This window comes from Miniopterus natalensis, chromosome 13, assembly GCF_054644295.1.
Source record: "Miniopterus natalensis isolate mMinNat1 chromosome 13, mMinNat1.hap1, whole genome shotgun sequence".
Classification (NCBI taxonomy): Eukaryota; Metazoa; Chordata; class Mammalia; order Chiroptera; family Miniopteridae; genus Miniopterus; species Miniopterus natalensis.
Window position 1 is genome coordinate 17,015,281 of NC_142093.1, and position 19,559 is coordinate 17,034,839.

At 34.9% G+C, this 19,559-nt stretch overlaps 1 protein-coding gene across 1 annotated transcript in view; it reads right to left on the bottom strand.

The window, feature by feature from the left end:
• Positions 1 to 19,559, bottom strand: part of HEATR5B (HEAT repeat containing 5B) — a 62,562-nt gene that overhangs the window by 27,058 nt on the left and 15,945 nt on the right. Inside the window, exons 10-20 of the mRNA XM_016218976.2 lie at positions 18,079 to 18,190; positions 16,662 to 16,814; positions 15,241 to 15,340; positions 14,807 to 14,916; positions 13,782 to 13,945; positions 12,912 to 13,087; positions 11,028 to 11,133; positions 9,319 to 9,509; positions 8,208 to 8,367; positions 5,412 to 5,601; positions 3,643 to 3,812 (exon numbers count right to left, since the gene is read on the bottom strand). Coding sequence (XP_016074462.2) covers positions 3,643 to 3,812; positions 5,412 to 5,601; positions 8,208 to 8,367; positions 9,319 to 9,509; positions 11,028 to 11,133; positions 12,912 to 13,087; positions 13,782 to 13,945; positions 14,807 to 14,916; positions 15,241 to 15,340; positions 16,662 to 16,814; positions 18,079 to 18,190 — 1,632 coding nt within the window. The remainder of the gene's footprint in view (positions 1 to 3,642; positions 3,813 to 5,411; positions 5,602 to 8,207; positions 8,368 to 9,318; positions 9,510 to 11,027; positions 11,134 to 12,911; positions 13,088 to 13,781; positions 13,946 to 14,806; positions 14,917 to 15,240; positions 15,341 to 16,661; positions 16,815 to 18,078; positions 18,191 to 19,559) is intronic.

Below are 19,559 nucleotides of genomic sequence, written 5' to 3' on the forward strand. Positions count from 1 at the left end.
ATTAAATTTTGTCATTTAAACTTTTTTTAATCCTCACCTGAGGATATTTTTTCCATTGCTTTTTCAGAGAGTGGAAGGGAGAGGGAGGGAGGCAGGGAGGGAGGGAGGAAAGGAGAGAGGGGTAGAGAGGGGGAGAGAGAAACATCGATGTGAGAGAGACACATTGATTGGCTGCCTCCAGCACGCACCCCGACCGGGGCCAGGGATGGAGCCTGCAACTGAGGAATGTGCCCTTGGCTAGAATGGAACCCTGGACCCTTCAGTCTACAGGCTGAAGCTCTAGCCACTGAGCCAAACCAGCTAGAGCTGTCACCTAAACTTTTTAAGTACATAGAGATTAAATGTAGTGAATGAAAAGTTAGGGGGCAGAGTGCACAGTAAAAACTGAAAGCAAAGGAGAGCATTAATAAAAAATCTAAAAAAAAAAATTAACCAAACACATACCTGAAAAGAATTGCTAAATGTAGCCTTTTGGTATAGAATTTTTTTTTAACCTCAAAATTCCTGAAAGAATCAATATAGCATACTCTAATACATGAAGTAAAGTATAATGCACCACATAGCCTAATGATCAAGAGCTCAGGCTCTGGTTGCCAAACTGGGCTTGAATCCTGGCTTTGTCACTTACTCCTGAGTGATCTTAGATAAATTACTTAACCTCTCTGTTGCCTTAGTTGGATGTAAAATGTTACATATGGATGTAAAATGGGGATAGTAATTCTTCACAACATGGCAATGAGCATTCCTGTCCATATCTTTTGGCATACATGTGCATGTAATTCTGTCAAGTATTTACTTAACAGTGGACTTGCTGGGTAAAGGTGTAGGCATATATTTAACTTTTATAGATTATGCCTAATTGTTTTCCAATAAAGCTTCTTTTTTTCCCCTTACATTTCACAAACTCCAGGAAAAAGAATGCTGTTTTGTTCCTACATTAGATCTCCACCTTCCTATAAAAACCCTTATTATTTTACACTTTATGTCATCTTGCTATCTCTTCTTGTGCCTACCATCCTAGACAACTGGATATCCTGTGCTGTCACTGACAACTTGAGCATTCAGCTTAAGTCTTTCTCTCACTGACATCTCCTGCAATTATCCCAGAGGACATCAATGCCTATGTGTAGAATAATTCCATCAGGACAGAAGAATGAATAACTGTGGGTCACACGATATAAACAGCATCAGTAATTGAGTAGGAACATGAAATTTATAAAAATTTATAAAAATCTGAACTGATTCCATTAATATGGATGAACCCATGTGCAGATTATTTCTCAGAGCATGTCAGAAGATCTGGTAATGGAGACAGCACAAGGGACTTTTGTCAATATGGAAACAGGAAAACCACTCAAATGGCCCTTTTTTTCATCTTATCCTGCCAGGCCATCTCCTTCCCACCAGCTGCCTGTAATCTAGTTTTTTGGAAGAAGTTCAGGAAAAGGCTCCAGCATGCCTTGTAATAAAACCCTTGAGGTTCTACTAAGGAAATCGGTTTGGAGACATAATCTTGTGTTAACACAAAGGAAACTCATTGCATTCCCTGTGCTTTACTGCTAACTGCCACTGAGATAAAGTCCCATTATTACTTTCCCAGGTCCTCTTAAATGTGTTCTACCTCATACAGTCAATCTCCAGAGTATAATTAATTACCTTTAAGGAGGAAGATAAAGGAGAGAGGAACCAGACAACGGTGGTAAGTGTGTTTGCATCTTCATCACATGTGTCAGTTGCCTACCTAAGCTTGGATCCCATAACAAGTCCACCTCGCTCACGAGGTGCCATCTATGGCCTCAGCTTGAGTGTTAGACCATGCTTTTGCGAGGATGTCTCACATCATGCTGCAGAATTCAATTTAGTGTATATTCTTAGTTGACTATTTTCTTTGTGGATGCTCTTTGTAAACATTTCATGTGCATCCGGTTTGTGCCCTGTGGTATACTCAAACTCCGTGATGATCTGGGACTAATTCGGCTCCCTGTGGTCTGTGGTGAAGCAGAAGCAAATCTTGTTGAGTAAAGCTAAATATACCACATGAGATCCAATATCATGGCCTTTCAGTTCCTTCACCACATCGTGGGTAACCTTCCCTTCCCTTTCCTCAGCAATATCTTCCCACAGGTATATGTACAGCACCTTTCCTTCTCCCTATATATCAGCCTCCTCCTGTCTTTACCTTTCTCCCTCATTCAAGTGAGATTTCATAATCCATCATTAACTTCCTCACCTCCCTCATCCTGCTGTCATTTAAACGAATCTGCCTGGCCAAAGCCCAACTATGAATGTATCAGAGTATCTGGCTGCTCAATGCTAAGTTGTTTATAGGTGCTGAAGAAATTCTCAAAACAAAGTGAACTGGTAGCATCATAAATCACACAATGGAGACAGAGGGCGACTGACCTCTAGTGAACCCTCAGTACTACCACAGGATCTTGTATTTCTCCAGTTACTACCAACTCCCACCTTCCATTCTCCTCAAACTTCTGACCCTCCTCTTTGCTCCCTCATTCACAGAACTTGATCTGCCCTTTTACTTGATTAAGAAAGTAAAAGTTGGAAGTAAAAACTCCCCCAACTTCCAGCCACCAAATCTATAAACCCACTTATACCTACATGCATCCTCTCCTCCTTTCTCTATGTTGCACTGAAAGAGATATTCCTTTACTTACGCCCTGGAAACTATCCAATTAGAAACCTTGGATGTTAAATATTCCCTCTCTGCCCTACATCTTTAACTCTCCCACTCTACTGGCTCCATCTCATCAGCATTTAAACATGCTCACCTCTCACTACTGTAGGAGAAAAAGAATCTCTCCTGATCCCATCACTCGTCCTCTCCTTACAAACTTCTGGAAAGGAGTTTCTGTTTATATTCTATCTTTAACCCAATGTATTTGAGCTTCTGTTTGTACCACTCTACCAGATGACTAAACAGTTCCTTAAATGCATCACACTCCTTCCTGTCTTGGGGACTTTCACATATTTTCTCTGCCTAAAAATAAATGCTATCTACTCCAATACTGTGTTCTTCCCCCAAATTAACTCCTATTTATCCTGAAAAATCACACCTTAAATATAATTTTTTCAGGGAATTTTTCATGAATGCCTGGATTATGACAGCCTCCGCTGTTAAATGCTCTCCTGTAGCCTTTTCTAACACTTATCTTATTTGTATATAATCAATGTCGACCATGTTCCCTTGAAATTATAAACTTCATGATAGAGGCTTCATCTTATCTCATCCACAGGTGTATCCCCCATACTTTGCATCGTGTCCAATACATAGCAGGCTCTCACTAAATATTTGTTGAGTGAATAAATTAACAACTGGGAGGACAGCAACAGATCCTAAGAAGTTATCAATCAAACTTCAAGAAATAAAATTCTGAGTGGGATCCACTAAAAATAGGAAGCATTCTTAGCCAGGAAATAAACAGTTCATCAAAATACTTCTTAAAATGTGAAAAAGAAAATCAGTAAACAGATTAAATAATCATAAAGTGACTACTGAAGCCAAAACCCTAGAATTCACCATCTGGGAAACTTACTTTTTGTTTATTTTGGTCTAGTTTGATTTTTTTGGGAAACAAATTTGGAGCTTTCTAAATAAATTGCTGAATGAAAGAGCTTTATACTTACACAAAGGCTAGGAACGAGACTAGATAGATTGACATGTCGTGGTGCAAACATGTGAAGCTGCTGAAGGCAAGATATGGCAGCTGCCTGAACGAGAGAATCTGAATGGTCCTGTGTAATTGCACAGCCCACCAAACAAGAAGAACGGATTGTGGAAATGGATGGTCCATTTCCTAGTAGTAAAAGAAAAGAAAATGTACAGTACAATTATTTTATTATCAACAAAAATATTCCCAGAAGACAATTATCTTCTAAATAACCCTCCTTCCGATTACTATTCAGAATGTTTCAAAACAAAAGGTCTGCAAAGTCCATGGAAGTGATTTCAAAATACAACAGTATATAGATGACAATGATGCACCTGTTAGATTTAGCTAGGTTTGTATTTATTACCTGAAAAATTATATTGTCTTTTAAACCCATCAGTTTTATTTGAAAGGGCCAAAAGATTCATCTCGGTTCAACCATCATTATCACCTCTATTACATAATAACCTGAAATCCCATTTTCCAAATAAGATTAAGAGCAACTTTTAGAGAAATAGTTAGGAAAATAAATTGTAGTATTATATACTGTCTATATAAATGTCTTAATTGTCAAATATAAGTGATTTAAAATTTTTACCAATGTAAAATAAAATAACTTTACATACACATAAAGACTAAACAAAGAAATCACAGAGTCACGTAAGAGTCACATTCTAATATGAAATATGCAATGCCTCATCACATCAGAAAGCACTTGGTAAACACATATACTTAATCAAAGGCACATATTTATTCTCTCCATATCCTTCTGATATTCACTGAAGAAAGAACTATCAATTTTCTCAAAGAGGACACTGAGTCCAAGAAAGAGACATGTCTAAATCACAAAGTTTTTCAATTCCTAGCATTTTTTCCTTAAGATCTTTTGTTTCTACTTCTTTCTTTTAAAAAAAAAAATCTGTCCATATTAAGAATGCAAGCAGAGGAAACTGATCTGGGCTTCATCTCTGACTCCAACCACTCACTGGCTATACTTGGAAAAGCTTTTAATCTCGCAGCCTCAGTGTTTCTTCTGTAAAATGGAGAGATAGCTCAGGATTGTTGTCAGAATTAAATGATATAATGTTTATAAAAAGTTTGACCCATTGAAAACATTTAAAAAATGCTGAAATAAACTCTGAAAGCAGCTTATATATTCAGGATAAATTTACAGTAATTTGCTGACTTGAGTGTTTAATTTAACCATTAGTGGAATTATTTCAGTGGAACTGGGTGGTAAAAACATGGACCTTAGAATCATAAATCTGCTACTCATTAGTTCAGTAACTCTAGGCAAGTTACTTATTTTCTCTAAGCTTGCTTCCTCAGGGAAAAATTAGGTAATATTATCTACCTTATGGTAGTGGTTTTTCAAAACTATGCTTCTGATCCTTAGAGTTAAAAAAAAACTAAACAAAAATCCATGAAGACAAGTGAATGGTTTCTCAGGCCAAAGGAATTCCACTTGTATCTTTATCTTCATGGGGTTCCAAGTAAAATTTCATTTAGAAATGTCTTCTGTGTTCAAAACTTTGAAAAACACTGAGTCGTAGGTTTGTTGTAGGGATTAAACAAAGTAACACATGTAAAAAGTGGAGCTCCAGGCCTTCCGTAAATTGCAAGTATTTGGTACACAGTAATGGTTATTACTATTACAAAATTTCTTTAAGCAACACAATGATGACATTCAGGAAACTGAAAGATAGTAATTATCTGTCTAGTTCCTCTAATTTAAGATGAACTTACCTTGTAGTTCAGGGCCAACAGTAGTGATTATAGCACCCAAGCATCTACCTAAACACTGATGAACTTCCATATGTGAGGGTGGAACTGTCAACAGCAAGGTAAGAACTAGAGATAATGTTGGTTCCACATATCCACGGTACATTGGGCCACTAGAATCCACTATCAAAGCCAGTGAATGAAGAGACCAAGTCTGGAATAAAATACAATTTTACTTTAGTTGCAAGAAATAGAGTATATTAAATTAATTTTAAGTTAAATTTTAGTAAATACTATTATCTTAGTTTTTTATCAATGACCTAGAAATACTTAAAAATATACTCAAGAAATAAAAGGTAGCACATAAGCTACCAATCGCCAATAACCGAAGCAACTGACATATCAATGCAGCGTGGCTTTGAGTGTCAGAAATAAAATTTCAACGATTAACTAATTTTCTTCTACTATAATATATATATATATATTTTACACTTCCAAAGACATTGATTTATGCAGTGTTTGATTCAATGGATGCTTATGGACAGTATCTTTATTGTCTGTATTGTTGGAGTTTTGCTAAGAAACTTGCCTGAAATAAAACAATGATCATAACAATGTTCAGTACTCAGATATATTTCTAGAGCCATCACATGCCCACAACAGCTCTTCAAGTGCATGTAATATGTTCAGGCCCCTATTTATGTTTACTAAGTACAAAGTAAGCTAACTGGCTACTAGTACTTACAAAACTAACTCCAAAACAATATACGATTATCAGAACAGGTCTGAGAAAATATAAAGTCCTTCAAACTGCCTATATACCTCTGTAGAACTTCTTTTATTTCTACTGTTGGCAGCTCTAAAGGAGAGCTGGAAAAATGGGCTGAGAACAGAGAAGTCTCCACAGAGAGGCTTCCCAATTTGCCAACATAGCAGAAAAAAATCCATACCTTAACTTCTACTACCTGTCAATCTACTCCAATCCTAGAGAATTTAGCAATCTGACTTGGACAGGTTATGTACAGAAACCACACCTATTAAAAGAGTTAGTAAAAAGTAACAGATATACAATACTTTGATGGAGTAAGGCCAGAGCACACATTCTAGAGGAAAAAAAATTAAAGGAAGAAACAAAACAGGACTTCAATAAAACTATAATCAGGATTTTAAAGACAATATAATTAAAGAATAAAGGAGATTCTAGAAATGTTAAACAACAAAAAAACACACACAAAAAACCAACCCTACCCAGAATTTATATTAAAAATTCAGTAGAGCCCGGCTGGGCGTGGCTCAGCGGTTGAGCATCGACCTAGGATCCAGGCGATCGGGGTTCGATTCCCAGTCAGGGGACGTGCCCGGGTTGCGGGCTTGATCCCCAGTTGGGGGTATGCAGGAGGCAGCTGATCAATGACTCTCTCATCATTGATGTTTCTCTCTCTCTCTCTCCCTCTCCTTTCCTCTCTCTGAAATCAATATAGATATATTTAAAAAAAAAAAAAAATTCAGTAGAGCCCTAGCCAGTTTGGCTCAGTAGTTACAGCGTTGGCCCATGGACTGAAGGGTACCAGGTTTGATTCCAGCCAAGGGCATGTACCTCAGTTAAAGGCTAATCCCCGGACTCGGGGATCAGGGCACATGCGGAAGGTAACCAGTCGATGTGTCTCTCTCACATCAATGTTTCTCTCTCTCTTTCTCTCTCTCTTCCCCTTCCACTCTCTGGAAAGCAATGGAAAAAATATCCTCAGGTGAGGATTAAAAAAAATTTAGTAGGAAGAAAAAAGAATAGTTATTGCTAAAATCCAAAATCAATATCTTGAAGATAAAATGGGGGAAATATCATATAACAGAGTAAAAATACCAAAAAAAAAAAAAAAAAAGAGAAAAAAACAACAGACTTAATATATGAATAATAGGAGTTCCAGTAAAAGAAAAAGATAAACTTATACAGAATTTGATGACATTTCTAAGCTTCAAGGACAGAGAAAAATATTCTTACATACTGCCAAACCAAAACATAAGGTTACAGACATAAAAATATATTTCAGGTTATGTTTTTTGGCAAAAGCTATGAAAAGATGGGGAAAAAAGACAGTTGTTATGCCCTCAAGCATCCATTAATTCAGAATTTTATTACATGAGCTGTTGTCTTTTGGAAGTGGGAAATATATGCATCATATAAAATAGAAAAATGAACTCAATGAAGTTTTATCTACATGCGCAAAGCCACACTGCAAAGAAACGTTAAATAGTACTTGCACATGAGTTGTTTAGTTATGTTACCTTTTATTTTCTAAAGAACTTATTTGGAAGTTTTAATAGGTAACTGATTACAAACTGAGATGTTAATATTTACTGAAATTCAATTTTAAAAAAATCTAGCTACCAATAGCCTCCAATGTGCCACATCAGAAGAGAGAAGATACTGAAATATTTATGGCTAATTAAAGAAAAGAACTGTGTGCAAGGAACAGTATAATCAACTAAAATATCATCCAAATGTGAAGGCTAAAGAAGCTACTTTTTAGATATGCAAGGATTCCAAAGGCAAACCACTGAAGACCCTTCCTAAAGTAATTATTGCTAGGGAAAGTTTTCCTAAAAACAAAGATCTCAAGATAGGAGTTGAAGATACAAGAAAGAAAACAGTATTGAACAATAAGTCTCCAATAATTATAGTTAAATACATGTAGACAATAATGCAACTGTGAAGCATGATTTTTGAGTTAGGATTCTCAAAACAGAAAAACAGTAAGGAACACTTAAGAATAAGTATTGTACTATTTAAACATTTTATAACAAAAAAAATTAATATTATACCTGGACTTCAGAGGATGTTCCATCTTGTGCTAGAGCCAATAAGATGCTGACACTGGTCTTCAAATGTTGTCCTGAGCCAATACCACCAACATAACGATGCAAACAGCCCAGAGCCAATGAATGCCCAGTTCTGGATACAACATCTCGAGCAGATTTCAACCTGGGGAAAAATATATGCTTCAGGGATTGGTTTTCTATTTCTCTATGGCAATAAAAAGCTTATAAGCCACACAATAAAAGGAATTTATTCAGAAAATCACAAAAGACTACAATCATGATTACTTCCCTCTCCACTCCCAAACAAGAGCTATTCAATTTAAAATGGTTAAAGTGACACATTTCACTGAAAAGAAAATGTAAAGAGGAGCCACAACTTCTCAGAACTACAGCTCAGGACCACTGCTTCCCCATCTCCCTCTCTCGTTAATAATTATGACATAGTTTGATATAATTGGTACTCAAAATACAATATTAGTTAAGAATGATTAATTTACCTAACTTAAGTATTGGTTCTTGACCACTCTTGATTTTCAACTTCTCTAAGTACTTAACAACCAACAGTCACTAATAACTGCATGTTATCATCTTAATCATACTTATTTAGAACTCTGAGATCACTCTTTTGAATTCATATTAAAAGAAATCCTTAAAACTTAATGCTACTTTTATTCTCTGTTTCAGCAATTAATTTCAGAGATGATAAACTTAGCAGCAATTAGCCAAAAAATGACTCATTTTAAAAAGTGAGTAATTAACAGAAAAAATGGGAGGGAGATGAGATAAAACAACTTCAGAGCCCCTCTTTAGAGCAGGAGACACATAACTGAGAGACATCCTATTAGCCATCTTCTTCATTCCATTTGTAACATTCAACAGCTGAAACCAAAGCCCGCACCACACTGAAAGTACTTAACATATTACAACTTAGCCAGAGTCTAGACTTTAATCAATCATTGAAATAAAAATTAAGGCCATTATGAAAAAAATCACAAAATATTGTCACATGCTATACTACTTGGAAAACATATAGTCCAATTATTAATTACTGATTACTTAAAAGACATCTTTGCCTGTATGAGAAACTTACTTGTTGGTAAAGAGACTCACTTACTTGTCAAAGCTATATTGGGCCATTCTAGCAATAAAAGTTGCTTCTCCAACCACCTGAGCCATTCTTCCAAGAGCTTCCCCTGCTGCACATCGTAAGATGGGGTTTGGGTTGTCAAGAGCGCCCATAACCAGTGTCAGAGCGGATTTACGTACTTCCTCAGGTCCTAAAGTACTTTTGTTTTCAGCCAGGCCCTACAGTTATTTTTTTTTTTTTTAAAAAGGCAAGTCATAATTCATATTAAATAAAAGAAAAAAAAAGTTGCAATCTTTGTAAATATACATATATCTTCAGACATTATTTTCTTTAGTCATCTTTCGCATGCACATAATATGTCTAGAATCAACAGCTATTTAGTTGATGGTACTCACTTTCCTAAACATGATTCAGGACACGATACATAACATAGTAACAGCTCATCGACCCTAAAACCAACAATCCCTAGGAATGTCTCTATCCAAAAACTAATACATACTTAAAAGTTGTTCTTATATGTAAAGAACACTGTATTATTAAATCAACTGTTATTCAACTGGTTGAAATTTATCATCATAACTTTAAGGAAGGCCTGATAGTATGAAACTTTGGTTAATTTATATAAAAATCCCAGGGAAGATAATTATGTCACAAGAGTACATCCAATATATATCTAAAGGCTAAATGAGGTAATAATAAGTAACTGAATGTTGATATAATTTGTTCATCATTCTAAATGTTAATATCTCTGTTCTAGCAATACCTACTGTCCTAGAACTTAGTGACTTGAGACCAAAAATCCACATTCTGGCACCTGGGGAAAAAATGTTAACTACAGCAGAGGCATTAACTAGCATATCTATGAAGAAAAGTATACTGTACAGCAATATTACAGTTGGTTCACTAGATTTCCAACCACTGAGGAAGACCATGAGCACCCCACTGCTTTTTTAAAAAACTCAGATGTTAGTATTAGCTGATGATCTCTAAACAGGGCATATACTAATGGTTGTGTAAATGGTACAAGCCTAAATTTCTACCAATGCCTGTATCCCCTTCCCCAGATGTTTACAAAATATGACTTAATTCATCCTTATTTCAACACTTGTCCTTGTTGCTATTTTACTTAAAAACAGTTTTACCTTACAATAAGCTTAGTGCTGAATAATATAAAAAGTTTTCAAATACATCATGAGAGGCTGCAGGCTGCAAGTGCAGTGCATAAACTGAGAGATAGGCAAAATACTTGTTGTTTCTGTATGTGTAGAAACTGAGGTTCAAAAAACAGTTAAAGAAATTATATAAGACATAAACCAAGTGAGTAGCAAAACCAGAACACAACCTCTAAAGGCAGAATTCTTTCAACTCTATAACACAGCCTCTCCTGATTTATGGTCTAAGCCGAAGTTCAAACTCAAGCTTTATCTCATTGTCCTTCAGCAGAATATCAGATTTTACTAGTCAGACATCTCTGAGAATTCTGTGAGAACTACTGGCATTTGTAAAGTCTCAGGGGTCAAACTGAAAGAGTAACATTACTAAAATATAAAATACTTATTTAATTACAATGAACCTAATATAAAGTTTCTAGTAATTTAATTCAATATAAACAGTTATATAAACAGTTGTCAAGTGATATACATTTAAACATCACAACAGTCTAGATGTGCCTACCTTGTTACAGGCATTAATTAAAATCACAGTTCAGAATATTTATTATGTTTTAAAGTAAATACCTTTAGTGCACTAAGAACAGCAGTAAAAATATTAAGCTGCACAGCCTGCTGGCGGACACCTTTGGCTTGTTTAACACATTCAGCAAAGTGATCCAACATCTGCAGTCTATGATAATAGAATAAGATCTTATTAACAAAACTTTATTCAAATATGGCTCAAAAATTAGAGATAAGAAGAGTATGAGCTAATTGTTTAACAAATAATGCCTCCAGCTGTCTCGTTTCTGTCTCATTCCCACAGCTGGTCCAAACCAGATCTCCTTCTGAATTAGTCTATGGGCATGTGGTTATCAACTGGAACAAGAAGAGATTGAATATTACATTTCAACTAGGAAAGTAAGGTCATAAGTCCAGTGGCTCTTAACACTAACACCAGCATCCCACAAAGTGCCTGGCATAGCAGGTGCTCAAAGTTTTTTTGAACAGAATAACAATTTAATTATGCATCTGAGTGGGAGATTTTTTAAGGCGGAAAAAAAAATTGTGGCATAATTTTTTAAATACTCTCAGATAGAAGAAAATAGTACCTCATGTCCTACCCTTAGAAACTAACTGAAAGATTTTTTTTAAAGATTTAGCTCTGGTCAATTTTTGTAATGTAAAAAAAATCAGAAGTGAATTGGTGTTCATTATTTCAACATTTTTAAATGAGACAGTTAACAAAAATAAACCAATCACAGTCAGTTGAGAGTATTCTGATAAAAGCGAATGAGATAATTTCAGATTCTTCTATAAAGAAATGGGGTTGGGCAAAGGAATCTAGGGAAGTTGGGTTTAGTGCTAAGGTAACTATGACCTAAAGTAGGAAATAAAGATCTCCTTAAGGTCACTGTAAGGATTTAAGCTCAATTTATAACAGGACATGGGTTTCAGGTCAAAGGACCCTTCAAAAATCACACAGTTCCTGCCTCCAGTTGGAACTCTGGTTAGAGATACCGAGGACCAAAGATGACTACTTCTACACTTGCTCTGACAAGACCCCGATCTATGGGTGAAAAGGCAGGACATTACTTACACTACTTCAGGACACACATAAGAAGACACAAAAGGTCTCCAACACTACCATTAAGCATCATTTGCCTATACCTGACCCTCAAATGCATAACTTTAAAAGCTTATTTAAATTTATTTTCCTTACAAAATATTCATTTAACTTGAAAACTATTAACAAGAAATTATTACCCAGAAATAACTGCTGCTACCCTCGGGTATATTCCTTTTCTTTTATGAATGTATACACATGTGTATACCCTTTTGCTTATGTATACACGTATGTACTTGTATACACATACACATTTTTATGTATTTTAAAATACCAAACTGAAATTACACCTTGCCCTTTACTTTTTTCATTTAACATTACAGGAGCATTTTCTGGTATCAAAACATTGTCTCTTTAAAAAAGTATTTCAGCCTGTCAACTTGCCATAATTTATTCCTCAATCATTGAATATTTATGTTATTTATTATACTTTAATAGAATTTATTTATACATTTCCTTGTTCCACAAAAGTGATTGAGTATAATTAAGATATTCCTGGGTTCTAGTTATAGCTCCCATAGCTAGTTGTATTACTCTGGACAAACCATAAAGTCTTAGACCTGGATTTCCTTCGATTAAAACAAGAACATTAAAGCAGATGCTTTATAAGATTCCTTCACATTTAATGATCTTTAACATTTATATGACAACCAAATGTTCCTACAGATATCTGGGTAAAGTAAAATTTCGTATTTAAAAATTTCCACTCAAATTAAAAAGCAACTGACCAAGTAACTTACACTTTTAAAAAGATAGTATTTGTGTTATCTTTTACATATAAATATAATAATGTTTTTAAGGCATATATTTAACTAAAATGACCTGATTGACTATATACTAACCGGTGTTTATACGAAACATGAGGAAACACTACACCAAAAAGAGCCACGGAAGCATCAATGACTGACACTCCCAGAGGGAGAGGACCAGGCACAGCTTCTCCAGCAGGTATTCGTAAATAAATGGAGGATGGATCATGTTCCAGAGCCCCACTTCCAGATGCACTGTTTGGCTGGAGCTGCAAAAGAATAACATAAAAATCATTCAAAATCTACTTTAGAAAATTCACTTACTAAGAATTAGACATGAAGAATAAATAGAATAGGTGAGAAAGGAAAAAAACATAGCAAAAAAAGGACAAAATGATTGGATCTGAAAATTTTTAAATAGATAAAAATGAAATTTGGCCATTAAAAAAAAGCCACCAGCAACACCTTATATAATTTTAAGAAAACTTTTCATTATAAAACATTTTTATGGGAAAAACTTAAACCCACAAAAATTTCTTTAAAAAACGCTTTAGTAACTCTTTTTAAAAGGTACTGTATAAGAGGTAATGTATTCAGTGGGCTAAACAGTTCTAAATGCTCAATCTACTAACACCCCTTTCTCTCCAATCTATCACAAAACAAACTAAAATGAAACAAAACACCAATAACCAAAAACCCAGCTAAAATCTGTCTTGGCCACAGACACCCACAGGGTATCTAAATACAAACAATGTTGAATAAAGAGAATTCACCAAATTCTAACTACTGCTGTTTACCTGTTTTCACTATTTATCCACCACTGGGAAGCCATCTTTAAATGTCTAAGAAAGCTCAATGAAAATTAAATTTTAGCCTACAATATTTTCTTTTCAAATGACAATGTGTAATACTACCAGTGATTTCAACTAAGCAAGTATTTCAGTTCTCTATATGGTTTTCTACCTGGTCTTCAATTGACTTATGATCAGTTTCTTGCAGCCAGGACCCAAGAAGAACACTATCATCATAGTGACAGAGGGATCTGAGGAGTGAAGTAGTTGTATTGGCTGAATTGTCAGTCAAAGTGAATTCTGCCACTAGTTCTCTAAGAAGTGCGTTGAAAGATCCTAAAAAACAGAACTTCAGATCAGATTAAGAATAATAATTTTTAAGACAATTACAATCATTGCCCACAAAGAGCAGCAACATGTTTAACAGAACTAAAATAATTAAGTTCCTATTTCCTATTAAAAATGTGTATTAAATATTTTAATGCTGTTTTTAATATACAATAACAGTATTTCCTTTTATACTATTGTACTGTGTTTTTTAGCCCAAATTATTTAAAGTAACCAAAAAAACTCAAATAGAGGAAAGATTCTTTATAGTAAATAAATTAAATATGATATGATTATTTTATTAATTACCCAGTGATATACAAACACTGAACCAGAGCATATCAAAATTCTTGGCCATGGTTGAACTGGAAACAAATCAATGACTTATTTTAACGTTAACATTTTATATAATATTTAGTTTCTGCAAAGTTCATTCCTATTCTACCTCCAGATTCCTAAATTATTGGCTAAAATATAATATATATGAAGCAGCTTAGGATAGTTATTAAAAGCACAGACTTTAAAGATGAACCAGGTGGGTTGGATTCCAACCTCTGACACTTATTAGCTCTCAAACTTGGGCAAGTTACATTACCTATATGTTCCCAAGATTCTTCATTTATAAAATAGAACTAATCACCTCATAAGGTTGAGGGTACAGCCAGAGATGTTAATACCTGCAAAAGGCTCAGAAAGGGGCCTAGAACACAGTAAGTGCTGTGTTTATAGTTTACATGAAGAAAAGGAAAATGGTTGTCTGCTTTTGCAGAGTCAGTCACTGGGAGAGCTGTGGTCAGAACTCTATAACACTGTAAAAAACTGGAAAGGGACATTTAAAAACTTTTATGAGCTACTGAAAATTTTATTTACCTTCATAAGTTTTTGGAGGTAATAAAGCCAAAATATCGTAAAGTCTTAAACGGACCATTGCAGCACTAGCTTTCAGATGAGCTCCATGAGCTTTAATTACAGATGGAATGCTAAAATATCAAAGGTATGATTAGTATCATCTTATTAGAATAAGTATTATTTACAACCATTTTTTTCAGCAATGCATCAATGTACTGATAAATTGACAGTACTTCAATAAGTATAAGATTTTCATTTCAGTTTATTTTGTGATCCTTACTGTTCTAACAGAAACACTATAAAGTACAATTTATTTGAATACATCATTACTGCAGTTTTAAGTCACTTTATAAAAATAAAGTTTTATATGTTTCCTATATGATACTAGAGGGAAGTACAAAACATGACCATCAATATGTAAAATTGGATATTGCTTGTCATAATTGCCTACTTACTGTGACATCATAGTCATGGCACATTCAATAGGGGTCATCAATTTTCTTATCACATCTTCAGTTAGGAGTTCAGGACAATGCGCAACAAAACTCCTCATTGCTGGATAAAATTTTTAAAAGGACAGATTTGGAGCAGTTTTTGTGAAGATGAATATATTTATAAAATTATATAAATGTACCTACAATTCTTATTATAAAATATAAGGTTCTAAAACCAGGTCAAACCAAAAGAAGAAACAATTGCAACTATAGAGAAAAATCATTAGAAAAGGCTAAAAGAAGGGTGGACAGCAGAAATGGAAGGAGGGAAGACAACCGTTAGGGAGATTTCCGTAAGTAGGAATTCAGAGATCTATAACCCTACATGAATCTAGATGACTACAAAGAAAGCTGTTTCAAGACAGAACCAAGAGTGGACACCATGGCCCAGTGAGAAGGAATATCTCTATCGTCTCTTTAGCAATAGAGCTAAGAGTAAAACAGCTCTTAGGTGTGTGGGAACAAAACTGACACCTTGCCCTGATGTTCTTATGGTTACATCTGACTCCAACAGTTTGGAAAAAAAAGCACTTCTCACCCTGAGATAAACCAAAAACAGAACAGGGTCACCCAGTGTAATTCTAGTTCCCAAATGAAACAAAACTTGAGCCTTTCCTATAAGTTGCTGACTCCCAAATAAAAACAAGTTTATTCATAATTTTTGTAATGCTGATATCTGAAAAATGTATCAACATTTGCAGATTTGATCATGACACTCATAGTTGTTTCTCCATTATGGAAAGACTCACTGCAAACTCAATAAACTTGGCAATCCCAAGTTTCTGTTTCCTTAAATACCCACTGGGGCCCAGCTGGTGTGGCTCAGCAGTTAAGCATCATCCTGTGATCCAGGCAATCACAGTTTGATTCCCAGTCAGGGCACATGCCCGGGTTGTGAGCTCGTTCCCCAGTGGGGGGCATGCAGGACGAAGCCAGTCAATGACTCTCTTATTATTGATGTTTCTCTCTCTCTCTCTCCCTCTCCCTTCCTCTCTCTGAAATCAATAAAGACATAAAAAAAATCTTAAATACCCACTGGTTTTTTTTACATGGTGATCCAATGCTCCTCTGACAGGTGGAAGATTGCAATAACTGGGAATTAAGAGGCCTGAGTTCTACTGCCTGTTTTCACTAACTCTACACTCCATCTCAGTCTCAGTTTCATTTTTATTTCATAATTAGCCAACTGATGTATTTATAAAGTTCCTTTCTAAATCTAAAGGTCTCCAAATGTTAAATAATGTATAAAACATATATAAGTTTATGTTACAAACTTATCATTATATATTAAAATAAAAATTTTAAGAAGTGATTTTCCTTCACTGAACAAATACTTTAGTAATAAAATAATATTCTGAAAGTGCATCCCTTTCAGTTCTTACCACATAAAGCTCCAGCACGGCCTTCCAATGTTACCTGCCAGGTGAAAGAATCGCCTCGGGCCTTCTCAGCCTCCAATTCCTTTAAAGATCGAGGGAACACATTTCGCCACAGTAACAACATCTTTGGTAGATGATAACGAACGACAGATGGTCCTAAAAGGAGAACGCAAAACCATACATACATACATACATATATAGCATACATTACAATAAAAAGTTTAAAAAAGAGCCCCATACAAGCTTTAGTAATAGCTAGCATTTCACTTTATATCTCTAATATCAACATTTTCAAAATGTTTCTTATTCAGTAGGTAAAATATCTATATATCTATAAAATATCCACGTATTTTATAGATATTTTATATCTATATCTATTTTACAGATATATATTTTATATCTATAAAAGCATAAGAAATTCAACTAAAAAGTGCCAATATTTTTAGCACATAAACATAAAACAAATCCACAAAAAGTAATCTAAAACAAATTACTCAAATATATTCAGAATGGTGAATTACGTAATATTGATGACAAAATATATCTGGAAAAAATTTTATGATTTTTTTCCTATAAATATATGTAAATAAACATATATACCTACTCCTACACACATACATATATATATTCCTCTACTTGAAAGGGGCAATTTATATGGTTAATTTAGTTTTATAGAGGAGCAGTATATTTAGAATTAGGGACCTATATTTACATTGCTAAGGAATTCATTTAACATATTACTTAATATACCTAACATAAATTTCTAAAAAAGAATTACCACATTTTCTTTAGAAAGCTAAGTCAAAGCATAATTTCCAAAAGGCAGATATTTAAAGTGGTAACTCTGTACACACACATTTGTGTGTGTATGTGTGTACAGAGTGAACTAAAAGATAGACACACCTCATCACATGTGAGTTAAAAGACAGATACATCTCATCACTATAACATGTCTTTCTGTTCTACGTCAATGCTGCACTTTGCCTGCATCTCAGAGCTGTCACAGCACTTCAGAAAGTGAAGCACGTGAGGATAACCCTAAGGAAGCAGCACCTACAATCCTGTTTAAATCTGATATTGTCACCCTACTAAAATTACATCATTGGCTTTTACTTTGGGGGTGAAATGTGCCCCCCATGCTCTCGTCTCTTTTGATTAACACTAAGCTAACCAGTTAGACCTTGGCTATTCTGATGGTAAAGGTGAAACTTTGTTAACAACTTCCTCATTAAGTGTCCTCAAGCAAAAATTGCCAAAAGAAGAGAAATACGCTACCAAGTGATGGGAAAGACACCTTTACCATTTTATAATCTCATTCCAAGTCTAGAATGTGAAGTTTAATACCTTTAAATTAAATCTTCTTTATTGTCTACTGACAGTTACAGAGTAAGACAAAGATCCTACTCAAATACAATTGTACCTAAAGTCATAAGTGCTCCAAGTAAAAGCCATCCAGCTTGGGTGCGCTGTAAAGACAGCCTGCTGTTTTGGGCAGCAGTTCGTAAGAGATCTTCAGCAATACTAACTACCATCTGCAAAAAAAGTTAAAGAAATCAAATAAGAAAATACATAGCTAGTATACTTTATTAAAACAGAAGTTGTCCCTTTTTGTTGCTGCTGTTAACATGTTTTTAAGGAGGCAACATTGAGACCTACTCAATCCCGACTTGCACTACTGCCTCTGAGGAGACCCAGAACAGCGCTGTGGTTAAGAGTCAGCTCTGGAGCCAGGCTGCCTGGGTTCATATACCAGCTTTATTGTTTCCTGCTTTCTAAACAGGCACAAGTCAAACTTCCTGCCCCAGGTGCCTCATTGGCAAAACAGGAATAATAGAAGTGCCTACTACACTCTTTCAAGGATTAAATAAGTTAATGAAGCAAAGCACTCAGAATAGTGCTGGTCCATGTAACCACACAACAAATACTATTATTATTGGTACTATTATCCTATATTCAAAGGTTTGTTGAAGACCTATTATGCAACTGCCATTAAGCTAATCTTACAGTGCTTAGAGTGTTAAAAAGACCGAGGAAAAATGGGAAGTAACAAGCAGTAAATGACAAATAGTAGTACAGAGATAGTAGTGGTCAGAAAGGCTATCAAAAACCGAATAGTTTTGAAGAGATTTCGTGAAAGAGATGGAACTTAAATTGGGCCTCTAAACAAATAGATAAGTTTGGTACAGGTGAACAAACAAGGGGGACGAAATTCTATTGTAAGAGATTAGCATGAGCAAAGACATGGAGGCTGAAGAAAGCATGGGAAGAAAGCAAGATGACTAGTCTGACTTAGAGCAGTGAGAAATTAGGATGAATGGGTAGAATAAAGACAAATTATGAAGGTAAACGTTTACCAGACAAAGGCGATTATATTTTATCCTGAGTACTAGGTAGTCCTTACGGGTCTCTGAACAAATGTGAAATATGAGAGTTGCGTGGAAGAGACAGGAGAAAAAGATTTCAAGGATAATCAGCAAGCAGACAACTGTATGACAAAGGGAGATGGAAGCCTGGACACAAGTAGTAGCTATGGAACTAACAGGAATGAATGGACATGAGCCTAATGATCCAGAAAAAAAAAAAAGAAAAAAAAGTAGTTAAAATCTAGCCCCAATCTCCCTACGTAAAGTTGCAAATAATATTTATAACAATATTTAATATTTCTTCCTGAGAAGAAAACCACGATGGTAATAGGAGGTACAGTAGAAAGAAAAAGAAAAGTAACTGACTCATGAAAACCATTCAACTTTCATTATTATCAAAATGCTAAATAATGGCTATAGCATATTCTCCTGACATCTTTTAATATAGTCGTGTCAATTTTTATTTCCAAAAGCTGAAAGAAAAGCTCTAATTTCTAAATAATAGTAATTACATAGGATTTTTTCTCTACAATAAATT